The sequence below is a fragment of the Phytophthora ramorum genome (assembly GCF_020800215.1).
Source record: "Phytophthora ramorum isolate Pr-102 chromosome Unknown Phyram_PR-102_s0021, whole genome shotgun sequence".
In the NCBI taxonomy this organism is placed as follows: Eukaryota; Oomycota; class Peronosporomycetes; order Peronosporales; family Peronosporaceae; genus Phytophthora; species Phytophthora ramorum.
Window position 1 is genome coordinate 475,609 of NW_027150667.1, and position 11,701 is coordinate 487,309.

General features: G+C 56.6%; 2 protein-coding genes across 2 annotated transcripts; one reads left to right on the forward strand and one right to left on the reverse strand.

Moving 5' to 3' along the window:
- Positions 1 to 1,269: 1,269 nt before the first annotated feature.
- On the forward strand, positions 1,270 to 2,875 carry KRP23_14477 (uncharacterized protein; the record flags this gene model as incomplete). The annotated part of the gene is made up of 2 exons (XM_067885302.1): positions 1,270 to 2,607; positions 2,717 to 2,875. 2 exons carry the CDS (start codon positions 1,270 to 1,272, stop codon positions 2,873 to 2,875), a joined length of 1,497 nt encoding a protein of 498 aa, XP_067737492.1.
- Positions 2,876 to 3,045: 170 nt separating this feature from the next.
- On the reverse strand, positions 3,046 to 4,961 carry KRP23_14478 (Transposon Tf2-9 polyprotein; the record flags this gene model as incomplete). Its single annotated transcript, XM_067885303.1, has 2 exons — positions 3,046 to 3,064; positions 3,175 to 4,961. The coding sequence occupies 2 exons, from the start codon at positions 4,959 to 4,961 to the stop codon at positions 3,046 to 3,048; spliced, it is 1,806 nt and encodes a 601-aa protein (XP_067737493.1).
- Between the last annotated feature and the right edge of the window lie 6,740 nt (positions 4,962 to 11,701).

Below are 11,701 nucleotides of genomic sequence, written 5' to 3' on the forward strand. Positions count from 1 at the left end.
GTAAATTACTCCTACGCTTCCTCATACACGTGCGCACACGTGTAAGCTAAAGTAGTGGGTCTAAGCAGACTCATTACAGCGTGTGACCCCCGTCACACATACAGAGCATCTCCGCAAGTTGCTTGAGCTCATGCGAAAGCACAAGCTCTACGCGAACCTGAAGAAGTGTATCTTCGGGGCGACCGAGATACCCGTACTTGGGTGTCTCGTGGGGAAGAACGGCGTACGCCCAGACTCAAAGTGATCAATGAATGGCCTACGCCTTCAAATGTAAAGGAACTGCGGCAGTTCCTTGGACTCGCCACGTACTTGTGCAAGTACGTGAGCAACTACGCGGGCAAGATTCGCCCGCTGTCGCAGCTCTTAAAGAAAGAGGCTGCATGGGAATGGACTGCTGATTGTCAGCAGGCCTTCGAAGCAGTCAAGCAGGGCTTGACTGAGGCGCCGATATTGGCGGTGGCCGACCAAGATCGCCCATTCCACGTTGTGTGCGATGCATCCGATTTCGCGATCGGATGCGCACTGATGCAACTCGATCACGAAGGTCGTGATCGTGTGGTTTACTACCAATCGCGTCAGCTGAAGCCAGCTGAGAGCAACTACCCGGTGCATGACAAGGAACTCCTTGCCATGAAGTATGCACTCGCTAAGTTTCGAGTGTATCTACTTGGGAGTAGACCATTCGTGGTTCTACACCGACCACGCATCGTTGCGTACGGCGATCAAGTCGCCGCACATATCCCAAAGAATGGCACGGTGGCTGTCATTCTTTGCTGAATACAACTTCCAGGTTGTGTAATGAGTCTGCTTAGATCCACTACTTTAGCTTACACGTGTGCGCACGTGTATGAGGAAGCGTAGGAGTAATTTACTTAAGTTCAGTATACTTGTATCCACAAGTATACTTAAACTAAGACAAAGGAACCGAACGATAGCTTTGGTGCCAAATGAGAACTGTATTGATTGTAAATGGGGTTTCCTCCTAAAACTGATATTTCTAATGAGAGGTTCTGCCATTGGATGGCTGGCAGAACCCCTATCTATTGAATGACTCTCATTGGTAGAAAGGTGATACTTTCTACCAGTCATATGCTTTTGCTATGAATGTGGACCATGGTCACCTGAATGTATCCCTTAGTGCATGTTGCACTAAGGTAGGAGGTGAACCGACTGTGTAGCCCCGCTACACCATCCCCCCGTTAGGATTTGACGTGCCGGTCTCGACACGTCAATCCGTATTTTCTTCGGGAGAACACGTGCTCATTCCCAATGAGCACGCCAACGACGTCTTCGTCTAAGACGCCGGCCGCTTCGACAACAGCAAGTGCTGTCGTCGCCTCCAAGGCGACGACGGCCGCTACCTCAGCCACGACCGCTACTGGCATCGCCTCGACGGCGATGTCGACAAGCGCGGCAACAGAGAGTCGCCTCTCTGTTGCTGGATACCACTCGAGATGGCATGAGAAACATGCCATCCGAAACAAGACAGGCAAGATCATTGCTGTCGAAACCGGAGTGGGTATCTACTCTCCGGGTGGAGAGGGAGTTCCCCTCGACTACGGGAGTGAAGTCGAGGAGGGGGAACTCGAAGGAGACAAGGACACCTTGTCTCCGGGCCACACTGACCTCAACGTGGGTCTGCGTCGTCCACGTGGGGACGACTCGAACGCTTCGGGCTCGAAGCGTTCGCCCAGCGGTAGTGGAACACCGCTCGCTGCCGCTGGAGCCTTAACGACTCCGCGGGATGGAGATGACTCCGCTCCATCCGCTGTTGTTGCGGCCTCGCACACTGAGCCAGTGCGCGAGCCGTGGATGCCGTCTCAGTCTGAGATCGGCAGCCGATTCGGTGCGACCGCGCCACCGAATCTGTACGCGCTGTACTCGTGCAACGCCATCGTTGACGATGACGTCGCAAAGCGATTACACTTTGATCCGTTAACGAATCAAAGGCGCGACTACTACATCGGGCTCTTCCATGAGCTCCGATGGTTTGCGAGCAAGAAGACTTCTCGCAGAAGCAAAGTGCCCGAGTGGCAGGCACTTTGTCAAAGTTGGAGTGCCTTTGTTGAAAACTTCAACAAGAACCCCGCTGGCTATCGCGACCGGATTAGCCAGGCGCGGGAGCGCTACGAGAAGTTCTCGAAGCGTGGTAAACTTGAACGACTGCACCATGGTGCAGTCGGTATTGGACTTCCTTGCGCAGTGCCTTATGACACTGCTTGTGAGTACTGCTACTCCGGAGCAGTACGCATCACCGAGCGGGACGTCAACGGGTACACGTCCATGTGTGTACCTGACGACCTCAAGACCCTGCGCGCCAGTTTTCAGGCGCAGGCGTCTTCTAGTGCTGCGGATAATCGCAGCACTTATTCGAGTGCTGTAGGCGACTACAGCGCTCGCCCAAGTTTTACGCCCTTCGGCGGAGGTGGTGGTGGCGGCCTTCGTACGCCGTCACCATTTCCGGAATGTCCTCCATCAGGACATTCCGTGATTCCCACGTATCGTGTTGGGGAGGAAATCCTCTCCAACGAATACGAAAATGAACCGGACCTCGGGTCTGGTTCCGATGACCAACAATTCGCTGGACGATCCAGCGAGTTGCCCCGCGTGCGTCTCGCAACGGGGGTGGGGGGGGGGGGCGGGAAGACTCCCCGGGTTTGGTCAACCAAACCTTGAGTCTCGCTTGGAGGCTGTTGAGCGTCTCCAAGCGTCGCAGTTCGCTGCTCTGCGTCAGGAGCTGAGCTTGTTGAAGGCTCAGCTCGCGGAGGTTGCGCAGACGACCTCGAACGTAAAGGTCGAGGTCGGGATGAGACTCTCTGGCGTCTCGAAGCGCGTCGCCGCGCTCGAGAGCGCTTTGGCGGGTCACCAGACGTAGGTGACTCGTGCTGCACGTACGGCTTCAGTCGCCCAACGTAAAACGTTGGGTGCAAGCGCATGCTGGACGGTATGTCCAGTGTGTACGCGTTGCCATGCTTCGCCAACACGGGGAATGGCCCAATGAAGCGCGGAGCAAGCTTGCTTGCTCCGAAATCGGAAACTGCATGTTTAGCTAGGTTCTGAGTAGCTAACAGAACTAATGAACCAACTTTGAATTCATTTGTGTTTCCCCTGCCGGTGTTATCGGCATTCAGCTTCTGTCGATCGACAGAAGCTGCTATCGCGTCCTGGACAAACCGAATTACGGCTTGTCGGCGCTGGACAAAGTCCATTGCATCCGAGCTGAACCCCTGGTTCAGTTCGTGCTCCTTGTTCGCAGCAGGCCCGGCCTGCGCGTGATGTTCGTTGTCGTTTGGAGTGTCTACGCCCGTCGTAGACACTGTCTTTTCGTCGCCATGACTGCGCGCAGTACGTGCGCGAGTCGTCACAGCTGATACATTGCTCGTATCAGCGTGCTTATCCGGTTGTTTTGAATTAACCGGATATCCTCCCCCACTTAAGGAAGGAGCTACCGCACCGAGTACGCTCGGTACGCGTGGGTGCCTCATGGCATTCACGTAGAACGGTGTGTGTCCTGTCGAGGCATGCACCGAGTTGTTGATGGCGAACTCCGCCATCGGCAAGCAGTCGCTCCATTGATGGAACGAGTGCGCGTAGCTCTTCATGGTGTCAACCAGCACGCGGTTGACACGCTCTGTTTGTCCGTCGGACTGTGGGTGATCCGCAGTCGACATGGACAACTGCGTCCCAAGAAGTGTAAACACTTCTTGCCAGAATCGCGCTGTAAAGCGCGGATCCCGATCCGACACGATGTCGAGTGGCATACCATGGTGTCTAAACACCATGTCGACAAACAGACATGCCGTCTGTTTGGCTGTCACCTCGGCTGGTACTGCAGCAAGATGCACCATCTTTCTGAAGCGGTCAACAAAGACCACAATACCAGTCCTCCGCTTGTTGTCTTGCGGAAGACCAAAAACAAAGTCCATTGAAATGGACTGCCAGCACTCCGACGGAGTCGGTAGTGATTGAAGCGGAGCCTGCGAGTTGGGCGCAGGCTTCACGCGCTGGCATACCTCGCAAGCACGAACGTACTTGCGTACCCACTTGTACTGGTGACTCCAATAGAAGTCACGCGTGAGAAGCAAATATGTCTTCTCACGGCCAGGATGTCCCGATGTCGGGGCATCGTGGTACTCGTACGTGATCTTGAGCTTCAGCTCATGATCATCCGGCACGACAATGCGATCTGCGTTGTCGTCAACTGCGCTGTAAAGCAGCAGACCATTGTGTACACGATAACGGTGTACACGGGCACGAAGGTGTTTGGCCAGCTTCTGACGAGACTTGTCAGAAGGTGTGGAGAAGTACTCCAACAACTGCTTCGCATCCGCATCATGTGCGTATGCGGCCTTCACGTCATCCGACAAGGACGACGAGGGTGTAGTCGTCCTGACGACGCCAACTGCGTTGGCGTCGGCCTCTTGCACCGCATAATCTGGTCGACGCGAAAGCGCGTCGGCCACGACATTCAACCTTCCAGGTTTGTACTCAACCTGGAAGTTGTATTCAGCAAAGAATGACAGCCACCGTGCCATTCTTTGGGATATGTGCGGCGACTTGATCGCCGTACGCAACGATGCGTGGTCGGTGTAGACCACGAATGGTCTACTCCCAAGTAGATACACTCGAAACTTAGCGAGTGCATACTTCATGGCAAGGAGTTCCTTGTCATGCACCGGGTAGTTGCTCTCAGCTGGCTTCAGCTGACGCGATTGGTAGTAAACCACACGATCACGACCTTCGTGATCGAGTTGCATCAGTGCGCATCCGATCGCGAAATCGGATGCATCGCACACAACGTGGAATGGGCGATCTTGGTCGGCCACCGCCAATATCGGCGCCTCAGTCAAGCCCTGCTTGACTGCTTCGAAGGCCTGCTGACAATCAGCAGTCCATTCCCATGCAGCCTCTTTCTTTAAGAGCTGCGACAGCGGGCGAATCTTGCCCGCGTAGTTGCTCATGTACTTGCACAAGTACGTGGCGAGTCCAAGGAACTGCCGCAGTTCCTTTACATTTGAAGGCGTAGGCCATTCATTGATCACTTTGAGTCTGGGCGTACGCCGTTCTTCCCCACGAGACACCCAAGTACGGGTATCTCGGTCGCCCCGAAGATACACTTCTTCAGGTTCGCGTAGAGCTTGTGCTTTCGCATGAGCTCAAGCAACTTGCGGAGATGCTCTGTATGCATCTCCACATCCGATTTCCCATCCACAGCCCGGCTGTGAATGAACACGTCGTCGAAGTAGCTCGGTGCGAAGTCGCGCACCGAGCGCAACAAGTGCGTGACGCACCTGTTGAACGTCGCTGGGGCGTTCTTCAGCCCCTGCGGCATCACGAGCCACTCCCAGAGCATGCCGCTCGGAGTGCTTACCGCCGTGAGAGGGATATCACTCTCACGCATGAGGATCTGATAGAACCCGTCTCTCAGATCCAGAGTACTGAAGATAGTACTCGAGGTCATCGAATCGATGATCACATCTTTTCGAGGTATCGGCGTTTGCGCCGGTACCGTCGCATCGTTCAGCTTGTTGTACGCATGAACGATGCGCCACCCGCCCTGTGGTTTCTTGACACAGAACGTAGGCGCGCTGTGCGGGGACTTCGATTCCCGCACTTGTCCTGCATTGCGACGACTTTCAAAGAAGTCGTCGATTGCCTTGACTTGCTCACGCGGCAGTGGCCACTGTCGCGTGACGCAGTACTTCGTTCCCGGCACGAGATCAATCTCGTGCTGAACACCCTTATCCTGCGGTAACTCCGCAGGAATGTCGTCCGGGAGTACATCCTTGTACTCACGCAAGACCTTGTAAAAGGGGCTCGCCTTGAGCGAGTCCCAGCCTTGCTCGTCGAAGCGTTCCTTCTTCGACTTCGCGCTGAGGGCGTCCGCGCCCTCAGAGATGAGCTGATTCAGCTCTTCTGCTTCATACGTCATCCTCTCGACGTCCGAGAGGATGCAGATCTGCTCGATGCGTCCATCGTGCAGGTCGCGAGCGAAACGCTTCCAGCTTGTGACTGGGAGCGACATCAACTCCGACGCTAACGTCGGAGGATTATTCAGCCTCATCTTCTTGTATTGGAGACCAATACTCGTACGCGTCAAGACACTCAATGTCTCGACGGTCGTCTCCAACTCCTGTGTCTGCCCGGCAGACACTGCTTGTAGCGTCTCGGTCCCTGACCGAGACTTGCGCAGCTTTGATCGCTTGCGCCGTTCACTTCTCGTGCGGAGCCCGGCTCCGCGAGTTTCTTCTTGTCCAGGCCCGGCCGTGGACAGTTGTTCCTTGTATTCGCCGGCGGGTTCTACCCGCGGGCGCACGCGTTCAAGCCGGGCTTGATCGCGCACCACTTCGTCGTGCAGCCCGGCTGCACGCGAGCTCGCAAGCATTTCCGGTGCGGGACGTTTGCAACCGTCCGCACTGCTTGCAGCGTCGGCTCCCAGAGCCGACGCGTCTTCTTTACCTCTACGCCTAACGGCGGAGTGTCTTTCGACCAATTGTGTGTCGACATTACCTGTCGACATTACCGCGTCGCCCCGGACGCTTCGAGACCCTCTCGAATCGGATTGAACCAGGCCCTGCTGATTCGGTTCACATCTTCTCCCAACGACTCTCGCAGTCGTTGACGTTCGCTTCGGGTGACCGGAGACAGCCGCATTCCGCGCTGTCTCTGATGGAGGGCCGCATGCACCACGTGGTGCATGTGCTGCGCCGACAGGGCCATCGCTCTCTGTCGCGCTGCTGCTGCTCCTGAAGCACACGATCGTGCGCTTCGTCCAGTCGATCACCGGATCATGCCGTGCAAGCCACGGCATGCCCAACACCATATCGAACTTATCGTCCAGTCCAGGACGATAAGCTCGTCGACGAACTCCTTCTCTTGATATGAGAAGCGTACGCGTACGATACGCTTCTCGGTTCTAACAACGACACCCGTTGCTAGCCTCACTTCCAATAGACTTCGAGGTGTTTTCACCTCCTCGAAGTCAAGCCTTGGAAGGCTCTGCAGTCGAACAAAGTTGTTCGACGCTCCACAGTCCACTAGAGCACAAAGAGACTTCTCTCTCTTCGAGCTTACCTTCAGGATGACAAGGTTCGGCTTGTCATCTTGCTTCTTGCAGTGAGATTGACTCTCACTGGGGGCAGCGATCTTCATTGCAGCGTGTCCGATGTCGACACGCTCGATCGCATCACCAGCAGGGCGCCCCGCGCCTACTGGTCCCTTTAGTTTTTTTATTGCCCGTGACGATACCCATTATCGCCACGACGGCTCCTCGCCGCGTGCACAGGTGCTGTGCACTCGCGGGCGTAGTGACCGATGTTTCCGCAGCGGAAACAACGCACATCCGTTGATCCACGACGCTGCTGGTTCCCAGCAGCGGTCGCACTCGAGAGGTCCATTGGTTCGGGACCTCCCGACGGCCTTACCACCGGTCATGGCATCAGCCGCGGGGCGTTCACATGCAGTTTAGCCTGCCGCAGGCTAAACTCTTCTTGCATTGCGAGCGCAATGGCAGCCTCGAGAGTATTGGGATACTCTCGGAAGAGATAGGTCTTCACAGGCCCGTCTCTAAGGCCTTTCATGAACGTGACGACCTTTATCACCTCGTCGATCGGGTTGGTCACGATGTTCGAGACCAAGTACCGTGCTCTTTGGGCGTAAGCATGCACGTCATGCTTGCCCTGTTGCAGATCGAGGAACTCCGCCCTCGATCGGAACTCGTTCTGCGGGGGCTCAAACGCTAGTTTGAGCTCCTCCTTGAACTCTTCGTACGTGCTAAAGCACGTAGGATCTGTGAGTCGGCGTCCGTACGCCCAACTCCTCGCTCGTCCGCCAAGACATGACATGGCGAACGCAACCTTCGACAACGGGTCGACGATACGTCGAGCCGTAATGGCAGTGTCGACCTCGACAAGCCAACGGAGGAGAGGTTCGCCCTCTCTTCCAACGTAGCTGCTTACGTGGAGTTTTAATGACTCCACGCGCGGTGTGGCCGATGGCGACACCGAAGCTCGAGCAGTGGTTGCACGCTGTTCCTTCACGATGAAACCCAGAGCAACACCGTGTTGCTCCGTCGGCGATAGCGTTCGCAACATCGTTGCTACCGCCGCTTCCCCAATGACTGTTGACAGTCGTTGGAGGGCCTCCCACTCTGGTTCCGACACGTGGGGGCAGTCTGCACGCGCAACATGCGTTGCAGACGTGTTTGGGCTACCCACGGACATGTTACTGTCCGAGGGCAGGTTCTCAGCCCCGCGTTCGTATTCCATACGAACGTGTTAGTCGGTCGTTGGACGGACTACAAAGTGCTACCAGGTGTAATGGGTCTGCTTAGACCCACTACTTAAGCTTACACGTGTGCGCACGTGTAGGAGGAAGCGTAGGAGTAATTTACTTAAGTTCAGTATACTTGTATCCACAAGTATACTTAAACCTAGATAAAGGAACCGAACGATAGCTTTGGTGGTAAATGAGAACTGTATTGATTGTAAATGGGGTTTCCTCCTAAAACTGATATTTCTAATGAGAGGTTCTACCATTGGATGGCTGGCAGAACCCCTATCTATTGAATGACTCTCATTGGTAGAAAGGTGTTACTTTCTGCCAGTCATATGCCTTTTGCTATGAATGTGGACCACCCTGTGGTGGTCACCTGAATGTGTGCCTTAGTGCATGTTGCACTAAGGTAGGAGGTGAACCGAATGTGTAGCCCCGCTACACACGCACCTTAGCCTTAGAGGAAGCGTTAACGCGCTAACCACAACAGACGCCTGGCGTCTCTGTTGTAAGCTTGCCTTCCAGTCGTTTCCGGGTACCGAGTACCAAACGACTTGCGAACTTCCAGGTTAGAGTTAAACTGTCTGTATTAATCTCACTTGTAAGGTTCTAACTACTGTAAACTATCTGCATACTGAACTCCTGTCTAAACTGACGATCTTCCAAATGGGTGGCCCCCATTGATCCGCTACGGTAAGTCCGACTCCGTACCTAGTGTGATGTACACCATCGTACTTAACGTGCTGCCGAGTGCCACACACCAATTCGTGTGAAGTACGTACTCGTACTTAAGGTGACCAGTGTGAACCACACCGAAGAACAATGGGTCTCCCCCTTTCACAAGTTCTTTTGCTCGGCAACGGTGTAGGCCAGCGTGGCCCCATTACACCCTCCCACACCCAAACGGGAAGCACCTGTCCCAGGGGGAATCCAGCGACGAAGAAGGCCCTGCCTCATTCCGCATTTTGCGCCCGAGTGAACACGCACCGAGGACACACCAGGCCCAACGGGCACGCGACCGAGACGCCCACATCCGGGATGGCGAAGACAGGCGGAGCAAAAGCGCGTAGCGCTGCCGATGCCAAGAAGAAAGGCGATGCCGCCCATGCGAAGAAGCCTCCCAAACACCCGAGAGCAAAATCCGCTTCCAAGAAGCCGGGCGATCCGCCCTCTCGAGCCAAGCCTGCCAAGACCAAGTCCCGATCCAGCAGCAAGCGCACAGCGGTGCAGCTGCCCGGTCCGCAGGAGACCAGCAGCAGCAGCGAGTCGGACACCGACTGTACGAACCCTGGGCTCATTCTTGGCGACGAGGATTGCCCGGATGTCGACATGGAGGAGGCTCCAGGAGCGGACGACCAGCATACGCCGTCGGCATCTACGGCAACGCCTCCAACGACCTCGGCCAGCGGCAAGGAAACTCCAAGAGCTAGTGTCGGGGCCTCTACGCCTGATGAAACCCAGCCGGGTGCCCCGCGGGACTCGACAAACGAAGGAGAGGCTCACACAGCGCACGACGCCCCTGATTCGCAACCTGCGGGCGATGGGCAGGCTGCCGCCGATCGGACTTCGTCCGTCACGGAGATGGAGGTTGATCAATGCCCGATTCGGGACGCGAAGCGTTCGCCTCCGGAGGACGTCTCGAACGAGGGCGACTACGGCGAGTCGGACTCCGAGAAGGGACTCGAGCAAGGGGAGGTCAACGACCCCAATGCTTCCCCCAAGCTCACGGAGCAGCAACGCGCTCTCCATCCAGGGAGTCCCATGACTCCTCGCAGCAAGGCTGCCGTTGAGCGCAACACGGAGCGAGCGAAGGCCGAGCCTGCGCGTCGAATCCCATCGACCGAGCGGGAACCGCAAGTCATCACCAACGTTTGTAGTGAAGACGACGTCCCGCTTGAGCTGCTGCAGCGCGACAACCGACAACATCTCAGCGAGCGCGCTCGAGATGTGAAGGTCGCCATCGAGCAGCGCCGAGACTCGAAGCGCGATCACGAGTCTGCGACTCCTCGAACGCGAGAGCAACTTCTCGCATTGCGATACTGGTCCTTCCGAGACTACAGCGAGTATCTCCGGTGGAGTCGGGAACCCGGGCACAGGTTGCCGCACTACGACGAGTGTCCGGTCGTCTTGTACGACGACACGGGCCTGGCCCGTCAATCCAACGAACTTGATTTCACGCAGTGGCTCCGCCACTTGGGATATCCCATGCCTGAGTTTCCGGATTCTCCGTATCGCCTCGATAGGCTCGCCCAGCGACGTCTTCGGCCTCGTATGGCGAAGATGGTCGTCGACGGCCAGTGGCGCACCCGCAGCTTCAACCGCAACCTGCCCACCCCGGGGGTCATCCTCGAGGAGGTCCTTCAGAAGGTCCAGAAGTCCTGGCAGTCCCAGCCGATAGAACCTCGAAGTGTTCTTGGCCGGGTTAACGCCGACCGGCTCCGTGGGAACGCTCATAAGCGTCCACGAGGTCGGCGCAGTCCTCCGAGAGGCGGCTTCCAGACTCCCACGTGTTTTGATCCTCTGGATAACCGCGCCACTTCACCAGATACTGGTAGTGACCGATACGCCCGCGGCGCTTCAGTATCCTCTCGACATGATAGTAGAGAGCGCCCTCATTACCAATCAGTGGGGGCAGGGGACGCCACGGACGTGTCGACGGACCCGGACGCCTCGCGTCACTCGTCGGTGTCGTACACCTCGACGAAAGACGTCTCGTCGGTCCGGGGGAGCCTCCTGACTGCTGTGGAGGGCTGCCAAAGGCTGCTGGAGATGCAACGGTCGGATCTTGTGTCCCTACGCGGTCGCGTGCATCTTGTCGAGTCGACTGTTGAGTCAAGACGGGACGTCCCTCACGATTTAGGTCGTCTTGAGCGCGGAGCGCATGATCTGCAACCGCGGGCTGATGGCCTCGAGCAGGAGCTTCGTCAGGTCGCTCACCGCTGCTCGGAGAGCGAACGAGCTCTTCAGGAGGACCGCGGTGCCCTTCGGGATCATCTTCACTGGATCCGACAGCTCTATGCCCGCGTGGGCGCACTGGAGGATCAGACCCCTCAGAGGGCCGCTGCTCCGCCGGCTGTTCCAGCCCCACCCCAAGCTGACTTGATGCAGATGATGGCGAGCGTCCTTCGGCAGTATTCGAACTCGTCGGACTCTCAGAGTCGTCTGCCTCAGCCGGGCGATATGGCTTGAGCAAGCCCACGTAGAACGTTGGATGCGTGGCCATGGCCGATGGCAGGTCCAGCGTGTACGCGTTGCCGTGGACCCCAATGACCGTGAACGGCCCCACGAATCGTGGCCGAAGCTTGGTGCTGCCCACCGCAGTGGCTGCCTGGATAGGGAGATTCTTAGCGTTTAAGAGGACCTGGTCCCCAAGTTTAAACACGTGCGTGTTCTTACGCCCTTGCCTGTCACTGTGTTCCTTTTGCGT